Source organism: Curcuma longa, chromosome 11 (genome assembly GCF_044706935.1).
Source record: "Curcuma longa cultivar G26 ecotype Majalengka, Jawa Barat chromosome 11, ITB_CL_G26_1.1, whole genome shotgun sequence".
NCBI lineage: Eukaryota > Viridiplantae > Streptophyta > Magnoliopsida > Zingiberales > Zingiberaceae > Curcuma > Curcuma longa.
Genome location: NC_133871.1, coordinates 21,749,462 through 21,773,282, shown reverse-complemented (window position 1 = coordinate 21,773,282; position 23,821 = coordinate 21,749,462). Strand labels below are relative to the sequence as shown.

The following is a 23,821-nucleotide window of genomic DNA, read 5'->3' as shown; positions in this document are numbered from 1 at the left end:
GTTAATGCCCATCGAATCCTTCCTTGGCCTTCGTCATGAACGACGACTTGCTTCGGCCGCCGCCGCCGCCGCCAATCCTGAAACACCTGCCGTTGGCGGTTGACCCCAAACAGTTCCCTCCGCCCGCCCCCTCCTCATCGCCTTCGATATCCTTGGGCTGGACCCTTCTTATAATCACCGCCATCCTCGGCTTCAGCTTCCTCGCTTGCCTCTTCATTCGCCTCGTCCTCCGCCTCCGCCGCTCCTATTCAGCCGTCGCCTCCGCTTCGTTCCTCGATCTGAACCAACCCTCCGGCCCTGCCGCGGCTGACGACGGTGACCCTTCAGAGAAGAAATTGAACTCTCTCGGCCCTGCTCTCTCGGCCCTCTCCAAATCCTCCCCGGATTGCGCCGTCTGCCTCCGCTCGTTCCGGCCAGATGAGGATCTCCGCCTCCTCCCCGCCTGCTCCCACTCTTTCCACGCCGGATGCGTCGACACGTGGATCCAGAACTCACCGTCCTGTCCTCTCTGCCGCGCCCCCGTCACTCTCCCGCCGCCGCCGTTGTTATCTGCGGCGCTTCCGCCTCCCGTCAAGATGACTAGCAGCGGCGTCCAAGCGAGAAGCTTTCCGGAAGGCGAATCGATCAGGAATATCTCTCTTCCCTCTCCCCTGGCTTCTCCTCCGCGCCGCCTCTTGTATTCGATCTGCGACGAAACAATGGAGGAGGATATCGAGGAGGCACTAGCGCGAATCGTTATGCGATCTGACTCCGGCGGCTCCTCTGCCAGGATGCCTTCTTCTCCAGGTGATGAGGTCGCGGCGGCGACGGCCGGTGGGGAGCCGACAAGGTGGCTAAGGGATTGTATCGACCGACAGCTCTCGTCCCGGTCTTCTTCCTTCTTCCCATATGCTTCGTCGTCGTTCCAATACTCCGGCAGGTGGGCCGTTCACCAGGAAGACTTTGGCGGCAGCGGACGCTACCCAACGGATCGGGAGGAAGCGGGGAATGGCATCTGTTGGTGGTCCATAGGGGTATAATCGTCAATTCCACAAGCGCGCGATTCAGTAGATTCGGTTATCTTCCTGCTTTAACATCGTTATCAATTGGACGGGCGAGATCTAAGAAAAGATTGCGAGATCTCCGTTGTTTTCTTCATTTTTCTTTTTTCTAAGAAAATATATTATTTAGCGCAGTGGATGTTAGATTTGAACAAAATAAATGTTAACGTTTATGTTTCTATGAGGTTTTTATGAAAATAAAAAAGACTGCTGTTTACTTTTAATTGCTTTAAAAAAAAAAGAAAATTATACTTTTTATATTGCAGGAACATGTGGGAACTAATTCCTAGTTGGAATGATGAAAGACAAGCTCTGATTGCCAACGCACCATGATACTGAACCAGCTTCTGACGCCATAGTGGGATCAGACTAAAGACTGCCTTCCTGAAAACTTTATGAAGAACTGCAACTTCAACCTAAAAAGCCAGTGCTATCTGATCCAATCTATGCATGGATGAGTAATTCACCTAACCATTACAAATGGTGATTGGTTTACTGTAATTTATTCAGTTGATCTTACAAAGAAAAAGAAACAATCCAACAATGCAGGTTTACAATGACAGGAAAGGAGGTGCAGTACTTTTTCAAGTTCTGATGATATGCTCTTAATTTGTGTTTCATATGAGGCATTTCTCAAACATAATGAGGTGCAATTTTCTGCTTACCTACTGAATATGATGTAGTTAAAACCCAATTGGAAACCAACCTGGTTTCTCTCACAACTAGTTCCATATCTAATGTACATAAACCATGTACTCTATATATTCCTTGTTAAATATCCAAGTGTTTGTGGATTAGACACCTAAACCTTGAAATGTTAGAAACAAGATGAGCAGTTATATGACGATCGGTTGCTTAAGAAAAATCACCTAAGCATTGTGTTTGTGAATTAATAATGAATCACACTAATGAACTTTGTAAAAGACTCAAAGCAGAACAAAGGTGGAAACAATCATAGGTGAAAATAGGCTGCTCCTTTCCTACTGTCCTCGGTTGTAGGATATACAGTTGCATTGTAAGTAACACAATAATATACGAGGAAGAACAAGAGTTCACCTTGAGTTGGTATTTCTTTTGCAGTGAGAGTTCACCACACATCCACCATGAAAAGATTAATCCTTCTCCAATCAAAAAGGATGTTTTGGGGTCAATACCATGGAAAAATGCTGTGGCAGCCCCAAGTAAAATGCCACCTTCATCAGCATTCATGGATGAGCAATCACAATCTTTTGAACAGAGTGTTGTGAGAGATAATATATGCATATACACAGCATGACATGATGGTAGAGCTTTGTACCAAATCAACATTCTGAAAATGACAGTTTTAACTTTGCAACAAAGAACCATGAAACAAAGGGAGGCCTTACAGCTCTCCAGATCCTCAGCACCTCCATAAATTCCAGTTGTCTCGTAGCTTTCGGGAAGAAGCCATCTCGAGCTTTGATTAAAAATGTAATATACTTATTACTGTTTTTAAATTCTTTCAGCATCTGCTCAGTGAAGTGGCTGGCTTCATGTAAATTTTATTAAGGATACTTCTGCATTTTGCTAGTAAAAAACAAGCTGTAACTTGTTACGCAACGACAAAAGTTGCAGAATCACGTGTCTCCTTCGAAAGTTGCACCATCACGAACTCACTTTTATTTTATTTTTATCCTTTTTATTTCCCAACATGATAAATTGATAGCCCCTTGTATTCTGCCAATCCGGAACTAAAATCCAGTTTGCACTTGCTGCACTTTCCTGGATCCACCACTTTTATTGCTGCTCTACATTTTTTCATCAATTTTTTTTTCTTTCTGCTGAACACAAAATTGTTTTGCCAAATTAGCTGATAGCTTCACCAAATTACCATTCTCTGCACAATTCACAGTAATAAACACTTTCATCTAGAGACTCCGAATGATAACTGAGCTTATTGTTGTATATATACACTGATACACAGACAGCAAGCAAAGCAGAGTCGTTCCCAGCTCCTCCAATGGCGCCGCCGGTCGAGTCACCAGCGGCATCCCTCCTCCTCATCTCCCTCCTACTCACTTCAGCCGCATTCCCGCCGCTGGCATCGGCCTGTGACACGTGTACGACCACACGCCCCAAGAAGCACCACCCCAAGCAGCGCTCGCCCCCGGAGGTCACTAGTCCCCCTGCCGTCGTCCCTCCACCAGCGGACGACGGCGGCGATCCGGCGGCGAAGTGCTCGGTGGAGTACATTCTGAAGCTGGGGCTGTGCCTGGACGCTCTGGGAGGTCTGGTGCACGTGGGGCTGGGCCGGCCCGCGGAGAACGCCTGCTGCCCGGTGCTGGAGGGTCTGCTGGAGGCGGAGGCGGCGGCGTGCCTCTGCACCGCCATCAAGCTCAGGGTGCTCAACCTCGATATCTACATCCCCTTGGCTCTCCAGTTGCTGGTTACCTGCGGCAAGGATCCTGCCCCCGGCTACCTCTGCCCTCTCAACTGATAGCTAACGGTGTAATTCCCAAGATTATGGCAAGAATTTCCATGGTTTAGAAGATTTATTAATTAGGCGCTGCTGGTTCTTGTTGTATTAGATCATGAACTTTTTGTTTCTTGTTTTTTCTAGATCGAGCACTCCATTACCTGTGTCATCTTAGTGCTCTTGCTTCTGATGAATGGATTGTGGTGTGGCAGACGCATTTTAGTTCGATTCCGTTGTGTTTTCTTCTACAAGTGAAAGATCTTATTTTCAAGCAACTTTTCTGAAACTGACGACAAATTAAAACAGACCAAATCGATTGAATGGACATGAGACGACCAAACTCTCGATTTCACTTGACCAAAAGTCCAAACTCCAACCTTCGCTTTACATTCTTTATACGTTAATTACTCATGCAGCACCAAAAGCAGCAGCCAGCAAGTCCCGTTTTGACTTTAACCGTTGACTATGACGCCGCCTGTATTCACAATTTTGAAGTCAAATTCAGACATGCCGGCCATTAGTAATACTATGAACGTACCGTTGGGGTGGATGACTTGTCCGGTGATGTAGGAAGCATCCGGCGTCGACGCGAGGAAGACATACGACGGCGCAACCTCGATCGGCTGCGCCGCTCGGCCCATCGGCACCCCCTTCCCGAAGTTGGCCACCTCCTCCTCGTTCATGGACGAGGGTATGAGCGGCGTCCAAATCGGACCCGGTGCCACTCCGTTCACCCGAATCCCCTTCTCCGCAAGGTGCAGCGCCAGCGCGCGGGTGAACGCCACGATCGCCCCCTTCGTCGCCGTGTAGTCCAGCAGCTGCTTGTGTCCCTTGTACGCGTTCACTGACGTCGTGTTGATGATACAGCTCCCTGCCTTCATGTGTTTCAACGCGAACCTTGATTCACCAGATCAAGAACAATAATTGATTAGCCCAAATCAATCAATTAGGCCGCGTGATCGATCATAGTGGACGAGGGCCAACTTTGTGACGAGGAAGAAAGATATGATGTTGGTACGGAACATCCGATCGAGCTGCTCCTCGGTGATCTCCGTGATGCAGGGGCGCTCGTACTGCTCCGCGGCGTTGTTGACCAGGATGTCGATGCGGCCGTAGGCGTTGACCACTTCCTCCACCACCTTGCGGCAGTTTTCCTCGTAGCCGAGGTCGGCCGGCACAGCGATTGGATCCCTGGCGCCGTCCCTCTTGCTCTTCCGCAGCAACTCGAGCGTGTCCTTCGCGTCCTTGTCCTCCTCCGGCTTCAGGTACGTGAACGCCACCGTGGCGCCCTCCTGCACGAAGCAGTGGCACACCGCACGTCCGATGCCGGAGTCGCCTCCGGTTACCAGCGCCACCTTCCCCTGCGAGTCGATCTATCGCATCAGAATCGATGCATCAACAATTACAAAGTAACAATTCATATAATTTTTAGAGAGGCAGATGGAGTCCAAGAGAACTTGAAGCTTGTTAGCGGGCTTGTAGTCGTCGCTGGTGGCCTGAGGAAGAGGATCCATGATGTGCTCCTTGCCGGGTTGTTTGTCTTGCTTCTGAGGGGGGAAGGTCTGACCTCCGGAGGCCATTCTGGAAAACAGAGCAGGAGTGGCCGGCGGCGATGAGAAGGATGGTCTGGCTTTCAGGTACTGTACCGCGGAGAGGTGGAGGAGAAGCTTGAGAGGGGAGCGTGAGGAGAATGAGATCGCAGCCCTGAGCGGGAAGGGCATATACAAGGGAGAAGAAGATGGGAGTTGAGAAAGGCCGTGGATGCCAAGTGTGAAGTGAGGGACACGTGGCGTGATGCAACGTTTACGTGGCTGTTTATGCATGCGCGAAGCAGCCACGCGTCAATTGTACTCGCGTGATTTTTGTTTTTTTTTCTTTTTACGTTCGCGGTGGCGTGTTTATTTATAATAATAAAGGAGGAGGAGCCTCAGGTTTTGCACATACACCCTCTTTAAAATTTGAATTCGCAAATTACCCTTCGTCTACGGATTTATTTTCTTTGTGCCAGATCGGAAAAAAAAATGTGAATCTGGAGGAAGGAGCCAACTCCCATCGCCGTTGGAAATTCCAGGCGAAAGCTGGCATAGTCGCGATCTGCGAATCATGGCGGTCGCAGCCTCGCCAGCCGGAGACTGGGACGAGCTGCGGAGAGAAGCACGGCGGATCGAAGGCGACCTCGACGTCCGCCTCTCCTCTTACGCTAAACTCGGAGGTGGAATTGAACTCCCTCCCCCTCTTTTCTTGCTCTTCTATTCCGTTTTCTCTTGTTGGTTTTTATTATTGTTGTTATCGGTCGTAGGTTATTCGGATCCGAAGAGCCCTGCGAGCGATTCGCAGTGGAAGTCGATGGAGATGGAAATCGAGACGCTGCTGGCGAGGCTGACGGACGTCAACGAGGCGATGAGCAGGTGCGCCGCTGCCGCCTCGTCGACGACTTCTGTGGCCCAAAAGCTCACCAGGCACAGAGACATCCTTCACGAGTTTGCCCAGGTCGGATTTAATTACTCTTGTTCTTTCTTTGGATTCCTTGCCTATTAATATAAATCGATCTTTTAAAGAAATGTACCTTCCTTCTCCCCCTTGTTTGTGAGTAGCGTACTAGAAGAAAAATTTAAACAAACCCAATTATTTTTCCTGGGAGCGAGGACAGATATGCACTTATTCCTTTACAAGAAAAATGGTCAACCTGGGAGTGTAGCTAACTATCATGGCATGCGCGCCATAGGGAAGTTGCAAACAAGAAAAGTTCTATGTTTGGCTTAATACATAATGGCACTCAAAGCAAATAAGAAAAGTTCTATGCTTAGCTTTACAAGAAAGTTCTATGTTTAGCTTAAGCAAAGTTCTATGTTGCAAATAAGAAAAAGGGTCAACATGGGAGTGTAGCTAACTATCATGACACTTAATACATGAAAATTATGTAGAAGCCCTTTTCTAGTAAGACATTGACTCTGTATGAGAAATACTAGGATGACTGGATTCTCGTTTGTTTAGCTTAAAGTAACCAAATATGATTGTCAAAACCTAATGCTTGTGGATTTCTTTGAGAAAGTTGCTCAGTCAATGACTTAATGTACTTTCTTATAATTTTATTTATTCAATCTGCTTTCCATGGAAAATCATGCTAGCATATTGAAATATTAGTGTCTAAGAGTAATTTTATCTCAAAATGAAATTTGATATTTGTATAAAATATGAATCTTGTACAAGAATATACATTATTACTGGGTAACTGTCCTTCAGTCAGTTTCATCTGTCCAAAAGGACTAAAGTTTGCACAGAACTTCACATATGACGTTTGCATTAACAGGAGTTCAAGCGAACAAGGAGTAACATACTGTCAAAAAGGGAGCATGCTGAGCTGCTTACATCAGTTCGCAATGATATAAGTGAATACAAGGTTTCCTTCTAGTTTAAACTAACTGGATCCATGATTCTACTTGTGCTCTTAGCTAAGCTAACCGATCAGTTTAATGAGCAGGCTACAAGCAGCACACAATCAGCACCAAGTTTACTGAGAGAGCGTGCTGCTATACATGGAAGTATTTCTCAGGTAAGTGATTTTATGTGATATTCAAAATGGTAGTAGCAAAAATGTGTTAAATGCTTGTATCCATTTTCTATATCGGTGTCATAAGTATTCTAAATGTTGTTATTCATTTTTAGATTGATGAGGTGACCAATCAAGCAGACGCAATAAGGGCTGTATTGGCAACTCAAAGAAGTACTTTCAGTGATATTCAAGGAAAAGTAAAACAATTGAGTGACAGATTCCCCATGATCCGCAATATACTAGGTCTTTCTCTTCTCTCAACCACTTTTATATAGATACATTTAGCTAAATTCGAAGAACAGTCTGACTATCATGCTTGTTATGGAAATGACCAATATGGTTTAGAATTTCACAACACCACGACATATAAGTATGCAGTAAGTGGTAGCACTAATTTCCAATACTTTTTTTATTATTCCGACACTATATGGGCCATAAATTATAGAACACTCTATTCTAAAAAAATAATTTGTTTACATCAGCTGACAAAACTACATTATTCAAGAACTAGATAAAATTATATGTAAAATGAGATACTTTTAGATTTTAATTAATTACAAACCTAAATTAATGGGATTAAGCACATAAATGTCAGGTAAGATTGCATTGTATGTTTGTATTATTGTATGACTTTAGAAGAATTCTGAATATAGAATATTGCAGATGATGAGTTGAAAGATTTCATGTTTTAGATTCTTGACAATTTAGTGCTGATGCAAAAACAAATTATTTTGTGCTAGATAAATGCAAAATATCAAATCAAACTTCCCCAAACCTAATATTTGATTCTTAATTCTAAAAATGGATAATTTGCCTTTAAATCAAATTTACAAGTTAAACCAAAAGAACGAAATATCCCTGATCACTTTTTTTTTCTTAATCATAAACTATTTGAATATCTTTTCTTTTTTTGTTTGTCTCTTATTGTCTCTCTATTCCCTTAGCACTCATCCAACATGTAGGTGATTGGATGTTTGGGTGCTTGATTATCCATTCAACTTGTTTTTTTTTTAGTTGTAGTACTAAAGAATAAATTCGTGAAAGATACTATATGACTTAGTCTACTTGGGTGTAAAAATAGGAGGGATGGAGGAGGGTGAACAAATCGCATAGGTAGCATGGATTGCTTGTATACATTTCCGTGTTACTTTTCCTCTCCGTCCATTTCCCCTTCCTAGTTATCTATTTAAGCAAACCAAACCTAAGTGTGATACGTAGGCATTGATAACTAATTTTTCTCTAGACGAGTTAATGATATTTTTGTTCATCTTATGTTTTTCAGGAATGATAAAGAGGAAGAAATCCAAAGACACCATAATTCTCTCCGCTGTTATTGCCGGATGTACATTATTTCTTATCCTTTACTGGTTCTCCAAGTGATTTCCTATAAATTGTGGCTCGCAATCAATTCCAAATGTCAGCCTCTACACCTATTGTGAAGATTTAGTGGTCTCTGAATTATGGCCTCGAGGAGCAATCTTCCACAGGTGTACGTACATTTGCAAGTTTAAGCATACGTGGACAGTGTGAAGTGAACTTCATTGGCCAGTTTTATTCAATTTGTTGATACTATATCTGAAGGTTCGTTTATAAGAGTTGAACATTTCATATTGAAATTTTGTTCAAACTTCAATCTTTATTGACATATTAGATACAGGTACCCGGTTTGTGCATGGAGTTTTGATGAATTGGATAGTAGGATAACTGGTACAAATGCGTCCTACTCTTCTCTATTTTATACACTACCGGTACCTATCGCACCTGCATGGCGGTGTTTGCTTCCCCTGCAAATAACAATTCTCAGTAATAATCATTTATTACCTTTCGATTATCCACAAATGATTGCTATTTTCAAGTTCATTGGTAAATCAGCACCATGCCAAGTGGTCCTGACTCGACCAGCACAGGGTGACAGTGGGTGGTGTGATGGAGATGGAGGAAGACACATACACCACAACGAGCAGTGCAGTGGAGATCGAGTTGTGATACTCGACTGTGAAGTGGTTTCAACATAGACGAGCTCTTCTGCAAAAGATGAATTTGTCATCTTAACGGTTCCATGATTTTATGATCATTGATAAAGAGATAAATCGAAAAGTTATAATTGATAAATATACAACAAGCTCAATTAAGGCTCATGACAAACTTATCAATAATGATGTTGAAGGAATCTCCTGGTTGAGAACGAGGTGTTTAGACAACCGGTGTATATATTTTTTTCACTTTTTTTGCATTTGATTTTTTCTTTTTTTTAGCTGTCAGTTTTTTCCTTAGTTTCTAGAAAATAATTTTTAATATATATATAAATTGATCTGTTAAAACTTAAAATAAAAAAATTGTGAAAATTTTCATTAAACTATATCCCCTTGATTAAATTTATTTTTTTAATTAGATTTCGCTAATTTTAATAATGTGTATTTTAAATTTAATATGATTGTAATAAAATTTGATAACAATACAGAGGAGGTGTGATGCTTTTATGATAAAATATCGGTCAGCTTTAGACACCGAATTAAAGCAAACAAAGCAAGAGAAGAAAAAATTGCATAAAAGATACCTTTTCGTTGTAAATTTTGGTGATCATCATTGCCGTTAAACTAGCTGCCATCGAACAAGCAGCACTGAACACAAAGAACATAAGATGGTTAACTACATCTATATATTGCAAACTCTAACAGGAAAAAGAAAAGAAAATTCGAGGTTTGGTGAGGAGGGAACAAAAGATACTTAACCATAAACTGGCGACCGGAGTACATTATTCTGCTTACTTTAGATAAGACAACCCGTTTCTCCAACTGTAGAATCTTCGATTAGATTTTTGAGGTGAGAATGTGAGGCCAAACATTTCTTTGAGGGCATGCCCTTGGTCTAGAATTCCAATTAAGCTTGCCACAACAGATGCACTCTCTCTAGCATGTTCGACGTCCTTGGGTTCTGACCATAGGCGCCCAGCAAGCTGCATTCTTCTCTGCTTCGAGTCTAATGCAATTCCCCACTTGACATAGAGTCTGTCTCTTTCTGCTGTAGACAAACTCTTTTGCATCTGCCTGCAAAGCATGTCTCTTTCGCGTCGAAGCAATCTTAAACTGTCAAAGCGGAATCGAATCTTACTTTAGTTAGTGACAATCAGGGCTATGTTTTCACAGAAACAAGAGTGAAAAATGCAGCATTTCGAATGTAACCTTGGTGGGGAAGTGGAACTTTGACCAGCTGTTGATGCTTTATGAATGTTTTTCCGAGATAAAGTGCTCTTTAAAAAGGATAATCTCCTTGATTCCACTTCCATGTAAATAGAGTCTGTTGGATCACCTGTGAATAGCATGTAAAAGCAAGTCCTATGAACTAAGGGCACATTACACTCATGCCAAAGCTCAATTATCTCTCGCTGCTGCTTCTCAAATTCCCTGGGCCATTCAGAAGGAGATTGCAATGAATCTAAAGATGGTGCCAAATTGAGAACCTTCCCCCTATCCTCAGCTCCAAAAGTTTGAACCCCCTTCCTTTTAGTTTTCTGACATCAAGCAAGATGTTAATGGGAATGAAGAATATTAAGGATACTTGCTACACCATTTGTTTAAACTTGAAGTTCAAATGCATGGTTATTTATAAATATTTCAATATTAACAACATTCGTAATTAAGTTTCCTTAGCGTCAAAACAAAAACAAAACAGTATGAAGTGAAAATTTGAAATTCATGAGAAAATTATATGATAACAGCCAAGGAAAAAATCAATATTACTCAGACTAGACTAGGGTGAAAAATCAATATTACACAGACTAGACTAGGGTACAAGCATCTACACAGATCTGATCGTCTGACAAACCTTCCTTAGAAGTGAGGACGCAAGCACTCGACAAAAAAGAGTCTGAATTTTAGATGTGGCTAGCTTAAGTATTATAATTATTAATTATGATATTGTTATTAATATGTTATTAAAAGATAGTAGAATATTAACAAATAATGATATAATATAATATAAAACTAAGTGTTAGTACTATTAAATTAATATTTCCTTATATTTAATAGTATCATATTAAAAAACCAAAAAAAACAACAAATAATAACAAAATAATTGTGTTGTATTTACAATATCATATTATAAAATTGATATTATTAATTCATCCATAACACAGTATGCTATTTTATTACCTAGCATATTAGTTGATGCATAACAATAAGTAATAAGTGAAAATAATTTCGTCCCTGGTGTTGGTCCGTGTGACATGTCCTATGCAGGACTGTTTTATTGGTAAACAAAATCCGCGGCAAGAAAGAATAAGATTAGATACTTATTCAGTATGGATAGCATACCTGATCATTGGAATCTTTTCGAAAATGAACTTCATTCATCTCATTGCCTTGTGTATAGCCAACCAAACTGTCCACCTTGACACTGGAAGCAGCTTCTGAGTTTAGTTTCTGTGAATTAAAACTTGCTGTATGTATGGAAATTTGAGATACTGTTGCTGATTGGTTTTTGGTATTATCTCCAAAGTCCAAGGCAAGCCGTTTCTTTTGTAATCCCTGAGGCCTTCCAGGGAATTCTTTCAGAGATATATCAGGTGGTGTACTAGCTTCTTGGAGCCAAATTGAAGAGCTCATCAATGTTGATCTACAACTTTTACTTCTACTTAATGGAACGCCTCTAAAGCTTTGATCTTGCCATGTTGAACACGGAGAGGATCCATCTGGATATGCTTTCACAAGGTTGCTAAGTGTCTTCTTTACATTCTGAAGATGCTGCTCTAATGTGACAGGATCAGCATTTGTTAATCCCTGATCTAGTTGGAGACTGTTGCTTCCTTCTGCCAACATGCACTCTGATTCTTGGTGCACAAGTTCACCATTCACTTCAATGCAGTGGACATCCTGACAAAGTTCCTCAAACTCTTCATCACGTTGACTCCTGGTTGACTCAATGAAGTCCAGATTTTTAACTGTGCGTCTTGGTGATGGAGTTGCATGGGTTCCTGTTTGCTTATACTGATTTTGTGAATTTACACATTTCAATGAGGCAGAATCAATACTGAGATTATCAGAAAGCTCAGATGTTGAAATTAAATCATCGCATGCATAAGTTCCATTGACTGCTGGGGTTTGGCTCGACTCCTGGAAGAAAAACCAAAAATAAATAGCGAACATAGTTTCAAGTCTCAATTTTCAGATATGAGAATATAGTTACCCATTTTTTTGAAGAAGGATCCTTTTGGATAATTTGCAGCAAATCCTCCATGTGAGACTGGGCCATATCGCGTTGCTGGATCAATTTGTTGATCTCACTCTCCAGCTATAAATTATGGATTATAATTTCAGTTGATTTCTAAACTTGTAGAGAACTGAGAATATCATAATTATTCTACTTCGTAATACCAAATTGAAATATATATGGTTTGCTCGTAAGTCAATAGAAAGTTACAAAATGGTACCATTTCCAGTCCACCTGTACATGATTGATAAATTAGGCAAAAGTGACTGCGAAATCATATTTTATATATTATTCATCAAAGATTGACTGATATAATCTCTATGGAACTCCATGGAGGGAAAAAACATCCATGCAATTAATTCTAAGCAGTTCGGAGAGAATACAGTGACTTACAGATATGAGATATAGTGAAGTATAAAAAGTATAGATCATGCAAGAACAGTGAATTATTTAGGTCAAATGAAAAGAAGACCATTTCTTGCCTTTTTAATATGAAGATCCTTCTCCCTCAGCAATGTTTCAACGCTTGGAGCTATTCCTGAATATCTCATTTCACTCTCCAATCTTGCAAGTTCTTTTTGCAAATGTTTAACTAATGCCTTATCCGACATAACTATATTCACTTGTGCACTGGTAGCAACCTCTTTCGCACAACTAGCAAATAAAAGAGTGTTTCTGGATTGCTCAATATGGCTTCTTGCAGGACTCATTGTGCAAATAATGGCAGTTCTTGAATTACCCCCCAATGATGGTTGCAATATCCGTGTGAGCTTTGAATCTCGAAATGGAATGTGTCCATTTCTTCCCTTACTGTGCAAACCAATTACAGTGGTATAAAAAATTATAAATTAATAAAAGAAGCATTGTCAATCTTCAAATCACCTTACATCATCAACTTAACAGGAAAAAACTCAGATTATATCTAAGTACTCAAAATAATCTAGGTATGACCAAATTATGGATCATAGATCACTTAACCTCTAGAAATCATTGAGTGTGCAAAAACAGATTGTCAGCTTCCATGCAACTAGAGATGCCTTCAATCCCAACATATTTTAGGATACCCAAAATCATATACATCTACATGCACTTTGAGAATAATGATGATGCACAAAAATACAATAGTTATTGAACACCAAAATTATTGTCCATGGTTGCCAACTTATGCCTTTTGGATTATTTATCTTTATTTTCGAATAAGGAAGAGAATGCTTGAAATAATTGCAATTTCACTGTTATGATTCACTATGGTTCTTGCTATCCGCATAAATCTACTAGTGGGAAAGACAGACTGATAATTTTTGTACCACTGCATCAATATGACACATCTACTGGTCCACTGAATAAACCAACCAGGTCATAAAGGAGCTTTGCTCAACACTTTAGCTCCAATCAATCTCTTTATAGTCTATTGTATTACTTGAAATGAATAAATCATAACGGTTCAGTTACTTTGGATTCCAAGGCCCAGAAAATTTGCTGGATAGTTTAGAAAGGAAACATGCAGCTCCATAATCCAGGGGAAAAAACTGCTGTCTATCCTCTCATCCACAGTGGAGTATTCACAAAAAATTCAATAAGTATTAAATCTATGAATGAAATTTAGGTTTCGTCACAAATCAAACATGCTGGGAACGCGAAAAGAAAGCTATATGTCTTAACTAAGGCGCTTAGGTGCAGCCATATCTATACCTTAGTACAGTAGAAGACACAAACATTGTTTTGCAGCTAAAAATTTACAAAGCCTAACATGGCACGGTACTGATAGATATTAGTAAATGGTAGTACCTAATTCTATTGTCAATTGATTTTATCTAGTTCTTTCGCCACCATTGGATCATTTGTCAGTGCACTGTAACAGGCATATTCTTTTAATACTATTGATAGATATTACTAAATAGTAGTACCTAATTCATAAATCCCATCTTTAAACGCGTAAACTATTACTTGGTGATATTAGTTAGCAACTCAAATAATCATGTCATACGAATGACTTTTCCCCAATAAATGAGGTTAAACCTTGAAATCAGATCTGTACATGCTTTTGGGTTTGGATCCATACATTTATTATAATAGTTCTGTTTGAGAGCAGATTCCTAGCAAATAGGTTCACAATCAAGAAATAGTTTAACAAAATTGGTAGTACCAAAATGCTGGGGGAAAAAAGATATAAATGTGTTTTTCAATAGCCTAATTTCAGGTGATAACTTATAAGTAGTAGAAAATGCATCGAAGAAAAAAGATCCCATACTTTATTTTGTTTCAAGGCAACAGTTTTCCACATCGATCTATCTAACAGAGCTCCGCTCCCTACTAGAACAGACAATAACAATAAAGAAAAACTATTTTTTCTCCCCGGCTCAGAAAATACATAAAAAGTGAGTCAATAAGCATGGAAAAACATACAAATTAACATGATAAATCTCAAGCCATTCGAACAAGATAGCTTCAATAAATAGGTACCAATAAAAGTACAAAGCAAAGAAAAGGCTGAAAAGAGAAGGTCAGACAACCTCAATTTGCGAATAACAGATCCAAGTGTCAGCAAGCTTCGATTTATATGGCAACCCTCTTTAAGCCTGGTACCAGCTGATAGTGCCTGAGATGCACGTTCACTTCCAGCTAGATCAACAAAATTCTGCATGCAACAAATAGATAAAACTTAACAAGAATCTCCCTTTAACACACATAACCACAATAATATAAACAGAACTAAAAAATATCAGCCTACCACACTAGCTACAAGCGTGGTTGAGTTGTGTTTTCCCAAAAATTCCCGTGCACAATTTTCAATAGTCTGCATTGTTGATGCATTACAGGAAATACAATATGACTCTTCCAAACCAGAAAGTGATCCCGTTTAACATAATTATAGAATAAGAAAACAGACCAGTCGGAGAATTTGATGAGATCTGGAGCTTGTTTCATTTAGAGAGGTTTCCCCTATCTTTCTCTGAGCTAAAGAGAATGAATCTTGTAGAGTTAGGACATCTCAATAAGAATAAGGCACATTCCTTAACAAACTTTATATTGATTACCTTCACACACAGAAATGAGTGCTTTAAGGTGGTTCCAGTCCTTTAGTATTTCCTCTGTGAGTTTCTCAATTACTGTTCCTTTCTGCTAAAAACATTTTCTTTTCACCTTCTAGTTTATCAAAAGTGAAACAAAATATACAGATACGAAATTTCACCTCTGGATCATCTAAAAGCCTAAGGGGATAAGAATCTGTACTTAGTAGATCTTTAACAGCCTCATTGTAAATCTCTATTGCTGAAAACTTCAGCACAAATGCTCTCTCACTATGCTGCAAAAAATAAATATATATATTTATGAAGGGCTACTTTTTGCACAATAGAGGAATTCAACTAGAATATCAGTTAGTAAAATCGGTATTACCTCATGTATATATTCATATATATCTAGTGCGGTGCACTCAGTTATGCCAGTCATTGTGTATGTTTTTCCACTGCTTGTTTGACCATAAGCAAAAATAGTAGCTGGAAAGAATTACATGCGCTTATTTTAAATGTGTTTTAACATATGTGGCAAAACAGAATCATACAACTGTATACTTACCATTAATCCCACTAACTACAGAAAGAGCAACTTCTTTAGCCCCTTCCTCATACACTTGTTTGGTGGTGCAATCACTTCGAAATACTCTGTCTATTAGCAAGACGTATAAGGTGGAAATGGAAGTTAATATAAAAGTACTTTATTATCGACTGTCCCAGCAAAAAAGAGTGTCCTCTGAAAAGAAAAATAGGCATGATTTGTACCCCAATACACTATATGGATTCTCACAAGATAGAGAAATTATGTAGCCGAAAAAAGTAATGCATTAGTAATTGGAATTGTCAGATCATGTTGCATAACTAAAGACTTTTCACAATTGAAAATCTACATGGCTTGTGGCCTTTGGGAATACCCATATACTACTACAGTGTATTACAAAACTACATCTAGTTCACCTGGAAAATATATGAGATCTCAAATAAATGAATAAAAGAAGAAACATTTTAATCTCACCAAATGTGTAAGCTGTGGGACTAATTGACCGCTCAGATAGATTGTTCCTGAATATAATTGTTGTGTCATTGATCCACTCCCAATCACAGGGATCATTCATCGCCACCTCCTTCTCGCTCAGAGGCCTCGATCGCACCGAAACAAAAATCTTCTCCACCTTCTCACCACCTCTTTCTCCAGCAGTCGCCTCCATGTTCTCCCACCGAGCCAGCTCCTCTCCGCTAACCGACCCCATTCCTGGCCTCTAACTCCTACACCAATCGCAACAAGCCACAAATGTATATATACATATAAAAACAACGGTCGCATAACAAACAATAATATATTGCCCTAGCATGATTCACTCTCAGCTCAAGTTGAAGCATCAGCGATGAGTTTCTGCGAGAGAAGCAACAGATCAAGGCTGTCGAACTGCAAAGATCCATTTGTCCTCAAAACTATCATCTTCGCAGAGCATCAAAATCTGAGATCATTATGCTCGACAAACGCCGGCTTAAAGAATATAAACAAGTTTTTTTGGAAAAAAAAATGTTTGGATAGGGTTTTGTGCCAGTTAGATCTGGACTGCCAGCTGACAGAACCTATCGCGCAAGAACAATAAGAGGCATTTGACATAAATGGCGAAGTTGGGGAGCAGATAGGGCATAGCCAAGGGCCGGCATTTGCAGGCATCCAACTAGAAAAGAATCAAATGCATTTTCCTCCTAATGCAGCTTTCGATTGAAAGAAGAGCTTAACCGAACGCACCGAAGAAGAGGCTTCTAGGGAACCGGCGGCGAGAACTAGCGACTGCAGTCGCCTCCGCCTCCTCCTCTCCCCTGCGATCTGAAGCAGCAGCAGCACCCGCCGACGCTGCCTCGTCTTTAGAGCCGTCTGATATTAGATCCATGCATCTAAAACAGTTTTTAAAATATATTAAGAAATTGTTTCCAAATCCGTCCGATTGGATCGATATCTCGTATTTATTTAATCGACCGTTGTTTTCTTAATAATAGCAATAATAATTAATAATATGATTGATAATCAATAATTTAATAGTAATCGTATTTTTTTGTTTTTTGTAAACCGCATTGATTAAGTTTTCAATTTGGCCGAATGACATTGAACCGCCCAAATTAAAGACTTTTAGCCATCATCAATTAGTTAATGCCGCAATTATTTTCAAGGGTTGATGGCGATGAACTAACTTTTCATGTTGATAAACTCGCATTTATAATGCGAATTTGATAAAGATGTGACGTGGATTGGATTGATCCATTAGAGCATACACATTGTACACATTGGGTTAATAAATGTATATTATAACACAGTAGGGTTAATCGTGTGGACCCATTAGTGGATGACAGATTCTATTTTTTAAATTGGAGAAAACTCCTCAAACTGAAATATATATATATATATTACACTCAATTTATATTTATAACCAGTGATTGCTATAACACTTACGCATTAATAACGTTCAATTTTTTGAACTCAATTAATAAGTAGATTTTAAAAATAATAATATTATAAAATTATAAGTATAAATTTAAAATTTATTTATTTATTTAATATAAAATAAAATAAATATGAATGACTGTATGTTAATGTTCAAATCAATATGGGTGTATGTTAATATAATAGATATGTGACATGTATCTTATATTTTTTGAAAAGTGATATATTATATCAATGTTAGAATCAATAAATTTATGATGCCTTCATTATTAATTAAATATGAGAGCATCCACATTGATATTAAATTATTAATGTGTGAGTGTTATGATATGATACACAAATGATATTACAATCAATGTAGATAAATATTATAATGCATACACACGTTATCATTCAAATCTTTGAATGCAGTTAATGTAGCAAAATGTTAAAAACATCCATTGTATGAATGGACGTATATGTTAATAAAAATAATGAGTGTTAATAAAATGAATATGAGTATATGTTAATAAAAAAAATGTGTTGATGTATTAACGTTGAAATCAATAAAAATGTCTTGATAAAAAAGAAAATCATTGATGATTTAGTTGGAACAAAAAAACAAGGGGACTAAAATTTAATTATAATTTTATTTTTATTCAAATATATAAAAATTATACATTTTTATAATTTAAAATTATCCATCATAATACGTTAAAGATAAGAAAAATTAAACTCGATAAAAAAAATTCTACTCAAAATCAATAACATTTTTAATAAATAAATTTAATAAGTAGATAAATAAGATTAAACATAGTTAAATGCGGCTCAGGTTAACCCTTTTACACCCTACCAAAGCCTCATAACCTCTTCGCCTTCACTGTCCCCATTTATAGAAAATGAGCTAAGTCACACATCTCCATCTCCCACGCAACATGACAAAATTCCATTTTATTTATTAAATATTGCGAAATACCACAAAATTCGTTGATTAGTGAGAGATAGTTTAGTTTAGCTAACTAAAAAGTGTTGATTTAATGTCGAGCCATCGTTAATTATTCTAGTGATTAATTTGATCATTCGCATTAAGGCTACATCAATCATTATCACAATCACTATGGTGGCCCTTGGAAGATATATACAAGTTAGGAACCAAGCAATGATAGACTTCCCTTCTTCCACGCTTGTCTTTGGCAATGAGATATCTTATTCAAATCCAATTGACTTTTGTTGCACGCTAGCTATATATTTTAAGTCTTGCACACATTAGTTATTTCATAATAATCTTGTATTTTTTGTAATAGAATGAATACTTTAATTTGATTAGTTTTAAACAGGAGATTATGTGTTCTTTTTGTGTAAAAAAAAGAAGGAAAAAAAACTAGAATACAAATATTGTTCCCTAACGAGCATAGAAAAATATCATAATAATATCAAATATTCTTGTGGGAAAATCGTTAAGAAGTATTAATCTTAGAATATAAAGCTATTTTCACCCAATATCTAGTTAATTATAAAAAAATAATGATAAATCTCAGTTAACCTCGTTGATTATCCCTGAGGGTGACCGATCCGACTCCATGAAAATTTCCTACCGGCCACTAGAATAAATCTTAATTGATCCAAACTAATTTAGTAATCATCTAACAAGCAACCTTAATTATACTAGCTAGCTAGTCATGCATATATTCTGGTCCATTCTAGGGGTGTCAAACTGATCAAGTCGTCTGCGACATACGGCCCAGCCAGCCGCGACCCACCGGGGCCTAACCCTGTACCCCGGGTCAGGTCAGGCTAATCCATCCTTGGAATAGAAGGGCGGGCGGTGTTACCTGGCAAAGGCGTGGGGTAACATGCCGGGTTGCGGGTTGATTTGTATCCGTGAGGTGTTAAATTTTTGCTTGTGGGATCCGCATTAAACGCCAGCCCCACGCCACAGTATTCGCCTCCTCTCTCTCTCTCTCTCTCTCTCTCTCTCTCTCTCTCTCTCTCTCTATATATAATTTAAAAAATAAATTTATATTTTCTTTTTCCCTCCTGTTCACAGCCTGTGTTTATCGTCATGTACTTGCTGTGTAAATGCTCAAGTCCGGATACCCATCGACAATAATTTTCCACCACCCAGCAATTATACAAACACGTTACTTGTTTGCTTCTTCTGTGTTTTTAATGCTTTTGTTTGTCCGTTTATTTGATCTCAGCGGCGTGGGAAAGTACGTACGCGATTTTGCACAAACTCGTATCGTAAATTCGTTCCAAAATACAAGCAAGCCGGTAGAGTTTAACAGAATGGGAATTAGCCAGGGCCTCATGCACTAAACCATGAGCTGGTGAAGTGATTTAGGGTATGTTTTTCCTTGTGGGCGAGGGAATTTTGAGCCTTTGCTTTTGCATGCGTGATGTGGGCAGGCCATGTGGGTGAGGGAGGGCAGGATGGATCCATTGGAGATGCTCCATGACGGTGCGAGATTAATACTCTGCTTCTGCTACAATGCTCTTCTATCTCTTCTTTTTCTTCTGGCTTGCTTCTACAGTACTCTCTCTCTCTCTCTCTCTCTCTGCTCACAGACAAAACCATCCGATGTGAGTTCTCTCTCACCTGTCCTTTGGGTTTTAACTATGATTAATCGCAAAGTAAGCCCCCACCCCTGACAGTGCAGCATCTCGTCTGCTCTATCATCTCTCTCTCTCTCTTTCTAACATCATCACCAGCAGCAGTGGCAGGCATCTCTGCATGCCTTCCGTCTTTCTTCCTCCAACTCACTGTTTTAATTCTTGGATCTTTCTTCTTCTTCTTCTTCGACCTTCTCGCCATGGAGGTAGTCAAGCTTTAAGGTCTTTGTGGCCTCGTAGTTAAATTGGGTTTTGCAATTCTGTCGCTTCTCTCCTCTCTTTCTCCTCACTGAAGTGGGAGAGAGAGGGAGAGAGAAAGGCGTGAGTTTGGAATTGAGCTCAATTGATCCCGAATTATAACTGGAGAGATGCAACAGCAGGCGCAGCCGCGAGGAGGGACTCAGTTCGGGGCGTCGCCCTCCCAGATTCTCCCGTTCTCGTCCGCTCCACTTGCCTCCCGAGCGCACCTGCTCGGAATTCCGCCGACCGACGACGTCGCCTCCCCCATCAGCACCCGCCCTCCGCCCCCTGCGGCGGCCGGGAATTTTGACAAACTGCAGGTGGCCGTTGAATTTCCAGACGACGAGGCCCTCGCCGCCGCCGCCGTCGCAGGCGACGACCCCGAGCGAGGCGGCAGTTCAACCGGGAACCGGTGGCCGCGGCAGGAGACGCTGGCGCTGCTCAAGATCCGGTCCGAGATGGACGCCAGCTTCCGCGACGCCACGCTAAAAGGCCCTCTCTGGGAGGAGGTCTCCAGGTTACATACAATACACATCATATCTCCTACGATTCACATCAAAATGTCGCCTTTTTGCTTCATTTTGTTCATGGATCTCTCTCTCTCTCTCTCTCTCTCTCTCTCGGGAATTGACACTCAAACGACCATCACCGCCAGCTTAATAAGAAAGATTTTCCTCTTTGCGAGACAGTTGAAAAGTATAACCATATCTGACTCTGTGTCGTACAACGACACAGCTGCAACGGTAGCAGGAGTGAGCAAGCATGAAGCAAGAGCTTGGTTTTTGGGGGCAAAAAACGAGTCATCTTCTCTCATTGTCTTCTTGAAGCGTCTCAGATCTCTGTCTCTCGTTCATGATCAGTACTACTGCATCTTCTCTTTTCTCAAATTACATCATCTCTGAATTCGATGTCAGCGGCTGCTCCAGATCCGGTGCATCAATCCCAACCAATAATTGTTAATTTCTAAATCCTTGTGTAGATCGGGCTTAAAGATTCCCGGAGGCAAATGGTGCATTCCCTCAGTACAGTCCATTGATTATTCTATCATCCTGCTGTTCTTTTAGCTAGTTGATTGCTACGGCTTTAAGTCCGTCATTTTTATCCTTGGAGGTAGGTCATTAGCATGTTAGATAAGAAGATTAGTGGCGTAATCAATCATCGCAAGGGAACTTCTTAATTATTCTTCTTGTTTGAAGGCTTTACCTATGACTTTTCTGTGGTGGTTGCCGTTTCACTTTTTAGTGCTTTAATAATTCCTTTATCCTCATCCGTTTGGTGCTGTGCCTGTTGCTTGTGATTGTTGTGCAGTTGATGATATATGGCTGCAATTGTCAATGGTGCAGGAAGCTGGCGGAGTTGGGGTACAAGAGGTGCGCAAAAAAGTGCAAGGAGAAGTTTGAGAACGTGCACAAGTACTACAAGCGCACCAAGGAAGGCCGCGCCGGCCGCCAGGACGGCAAGAGCTACCGTTTCTTCACCCAGCTCGAAGCCCTCCACAGCGGCACCAGCTCCTCCGCCGCCGGACCTCCAGCGGTCGCCGCCCCTGCAGCTCAGGTTGAGTTTGCCGACTCCTCCTCTGCAGCCTTCAGCGCCGCCGCCATGATGGGCCAGCCGCCAGCTAACAGAGCTCAGCCTGTCTCCTCCGTCGCACCCCCACCGCCGATCGTTGCCTTGCCGACGAGAGTGGTCGCCCCTGAGCTGCAGGTTCATGGAATCTCGACCTCGGCCGCGCTGACTGCGGGGTTCAGCTTCTCGTCCAACTCGTCCTCTTCCGCGTCGTCGGACTCGGACGAGGAGACAGCAGGGGAGAGCCAGGAAGGAAGGAAGAGGAAGCGAGAGGCGGCGACGACGAGCAGGAAGATGATGGCCTTCTTCGATGGACTGATGAAGCAGGTGATAGAGCGGCAGGAGGCGATGCATCAGCGGTTCTCGGAGGCCATCGAGAAGAGGGAACAGGACCGCATAATACGGGAGGAAGCGTGGCGGCGGCAGGAGATGACGAGGCTCAATCGGGAGCAGGAGATGCTGGCGCAGGAGCGGGCCATGGCCGCTTCCAGAGACACCGCCATCATCTCCTATCTCCAGAAGATAGCCGGCCAAAACATCTCCCTCTCCAACCCCAGGGCCAATTCCTCCAACAGCCCCGGGGATCTCCACCGTGCCTCTCCAGCAGCTGCCACCGTCTCTCTCTCAAAGCACTCCGCCACCGCCACCACTGCAAAATAATGTTCCTCAGTCAACTCCGCAGCCAGCCGCACCACCCCAAGCATCACAAACACAACCATCACAAATTCAGCAATCGGCTAGCCAAGTCGCCGACATTGCCCGGCGCCAGTCGCCTCTGCCGACGTTGGAGCTCGCCCCCAGCTCAGAGCCACCGCCGTCGAGCCTCGACGCCATATCGCCGACATCGTCTTCCCGGTGGCCGAAGGCAGAGGTGCACGCCCTGATCAAGATCCGGAGCGGACTGGACTCCAAGTACCTGGACTCGGGATCGAAGGGGACTCTGTGGGAGGAGGTATCCGCCGGAATGCAGCGTCTCGGCTACAACCGGAGCGCGAAGAGGTGCAAAGAGAAATGGGAAAACATAAACAAGTACTACAAGAAGGTGAAGGAAAGTAACAAAAAGCGGCCGGAGGACTCCAAGACCTGCACTTACTTCCATCAATTGGACGCGCTCCACCGCGGCAAACTCCTCAGTGCCGGCGGCGGATCAATGCAGAGACCTCAAGGCCCAGATCAGTCCACTAATACCATCCCCCCGTCGTCAAATCGACAGCAGACTGATGCGATAGCGACGAACAGGTTACACGAGCAAGAACCAGTGATACCGCCGCTGCCTAAGTCGGCCGCGGAGGCTGAAAGAAAGAACGGGAATTCAGACATTAACGCCGGAGTTCAGATACAAACTGGTAACGGAGGACTCACCGCTGGCTTCTTCGACCAAGAATTAAAACAGGTATAATATACTGGTTAATAATAATGCACTGATAAATAAAATCAATTACGCACCTAATTGCTGAATTCTCATTGCATTGAAGCCAGAAGAGATCATGAAGGAGCTGATGGGGCAACGGCAACACCCTGCAGACCACGACTACGATAAGTTGGACGACCACAGTGACGACACGGACCAAGATGACGAGGGCGAGGACGAGGATGACGAGGACGAGGGCGACGAGATCAAAAATAATAACAAAATATTGCATTATAAGATATAGTTGCAGAGACAGAAAGAAGAAGAAAAAGTGAATTAAAACCTATAAAATTGGTTTCTTTTTT

At 41.2% G+C, this 23,821-nt stretch overlaps 5 protein-coding genes and 1 pseudogene across 6 annotated transcripts; 4 read left to right on the top strand and 2 right to left on the bottom strand.

Moving 5' to 3' along the window:
* Positions 1–35: 35 nt before the first annotated feature.
* LOC141837855 (uncharacterized) lies at positions 36–1,049 on the top strand. The gene has a single exon (XM_074725227.1). The coding sequence runs from the start codon at positions 36–38 to the stop codon at positions 1,017–1,019; it is 984 nt and encodes a 327-aa protein (XP_074581328.1). The 3' UTR covers positions 1,020–1,049.
* A 1,972-nt stretch (positions 1,050–3,021) lies between these two features.
* On the top strand, positions 3,022–3,498 carry LOC141837776 (36.4 kDa proline-rich protein-like). The gene has a single exon (XM_074725148.1). It carries the CDS (start codon positions 3,022–3,024, stop codon positions 3,496–3,498), a length of 477 nt encoding a protein of 158 aa, XP_074581249.1.
* Positions 3,499–3,929: 431 nt separating this feature from the next.
* On the bottom strand, positions 3,930–5,057 carry LOC141837340 (NADPH-dependent aldehyde reductase 1, chloroplastic-like). Its single transcript, XM_074724762.1, has 4 exons — positions 4,935–5,057; positions 4,462–4,838; positions 4,016–4,374; positions 3,930–3,952 (listed from the first exon to the last, which is right to left on the bottom strand). The coding sequence occupies exons 1-4, from the start codon at positions 5,055–5,057 to the stop codon at positions 3,930–3,932; spliced, it is 882 nt and encodes a 293-aa protein (XP_074580863.1).
* Positions 5,058–5,514: 457 nt separating this feature from the next.
* Positions 5,515–8,801, top strand: LOC141838413 (Golgi SNAP receptor complex member 1-2-like). Of its 2 annotated transcripts, XR_012602641.1 has the most exons (7): positions 5,515–5,689; positions 5,777–5,967; positions 6,788–6,877; positions 6,959–7,030; positions 7,144–7,273; positions 8,313–8,611; positions 8,688–8,801. XR_012602641.1 is itself a non-coding variant. In XM_074725876.1 (6 exons), the coding sequence occupies exons 1-6, from the start codon at positions 5,581–5,583 to the stop codon at positions 8,408–8,410; spliced, it is 690 nt and encodes a 229-aa protein (XP_074581977.1). In that variant the 5' UTR covers positions 5,515–5,580; the 3' UTR covers positions 8,411–8,703. The 2 variants fall into 2 exon arrangements, 1 of the variants encoding a protein (XP_074581977.1); XM_074725876.1 differs by having other exon boundaries at positions 8,313–8,703.
* An 826-nt stretch (positions 8,802–9,627) lies between these two features.
* LOC141838414 (kinesin-like protein KIN-7F) lies at positions 9,628–17,106 on the bottom strand. Its single transcript, XM_074725877.1, has 14 exons — positions 17,018–17,106; positions 16,271–16,521; positions 15,818–15,907; positions 15,638–15,738; positions 15,432–15,545; positions 15,277–15,358; positions 15,129–15,196; positions 14,970–15,035; positions 14,752–14,876; positions 12,721–13,048; positions 12,215–12,319; positions 11,344–12,141; positions 10,213–10,541; positions 9,628–10,116 (listed from the first exon to the last, which is right to left on the bottom strand). The coding sequence occupies exons 2-14, from the start codon at positions 16,503–16,505 to the stop codon at positions 9,795–9,797; spliced, it is 2,763 nt and encodes a 920-aa protein (XP_074581978.1). The 5' UTR covers positions 16,506–16,521; positions 17,018–17,106; the 3' UTR covers positions 9,628–9,794.
* A 3,045-nt stretch (positions 17,107–20,151) lies between these two features.
* On the top strand, positions 20,152–23,821 carry LOC141837987 (trihelix transcription factor GTL1-like; annotated as a pseudogene).

Bases quoted from the DNA above. Each gene is read 5' to 3' on its own strand.
- LOC141837340 (XM_074724762.1), bottom strand. From the start codon at position 5,057: ATGGCCTCCGGAGGTCAGACCTTCCCCCCTCAGAAGCAAGACAAACAA. The intron at 4,839-4,934 runs GTTCTCTTGGAC...ATCGACTCGCAG, and splicing joins AGCCCGCTAACAAGCTTCAA to GGGAAGGTGGCGCTGGTAAC. The intron at 4,375-4,461 runs GTTGGCCCTCGT...TGGTGAATCAAG, and splicing joins TCTTTCTTCCTCGTCACAAA to GTTCGCGTTGAAACACATGA.
- LOC141838413 (XM_074725876.1), top strand. From the start codon at position 5,581: ATGGCGGTCGCAGCCTCGCCAGCCGGAGACTGGGACGAGCTGCGGAGA. The intron at 5,968-6,787 runs GTCGGATTTAAT...TTGCATTAACAG, and splicing joins TCCTTCACGAGTTTGCCCAG to GAGTTCAAGCGAACAAGGAG. The intron at 6,878-6,958 runs GTTTCCTTCTAG...TTTAATGAGCAG, and splicing joins ATGATATAAGTGAATACAAG to GCTACAAGCAGCACACAATC.
- LOC141838414 (XM_074725877.1), bottom strand. From the start codon at position 16,505: ATGGGGTCGGTTAGCGGAGAGGAGCTGGCTCGGTGGGAGAACATGGAG. The intron at 14,877-14,969 runs GTAGGCTGATAT...TGTTGCATGCAG, and splicing joins CCACGCTTGTAGCTAGTGTG to AATTTTGTTGATCTAGCTGG. The intron at 10,117-10,212 runs GTTACATTCGAA...CCGCTTTGACAG, and splicing joins AGTTCCACTTCCCCACCAAG to TTTAAGATTGCTTCGACGCG.
- LOC141837855 (XM_074725227.1), top strand. From the start codon at position 36: ATGAACGACGACTTGCTTCGGCCGCCGCCGCCGCCGCCAATCCTGAAA.
- LOC141837776 (XM_074725148.1), top strand. From the start codon at position 3,022: ATGGCGCCGCCGGTCGAGTCACCAGCGGCATCCCTCCTCCTCATCTCC.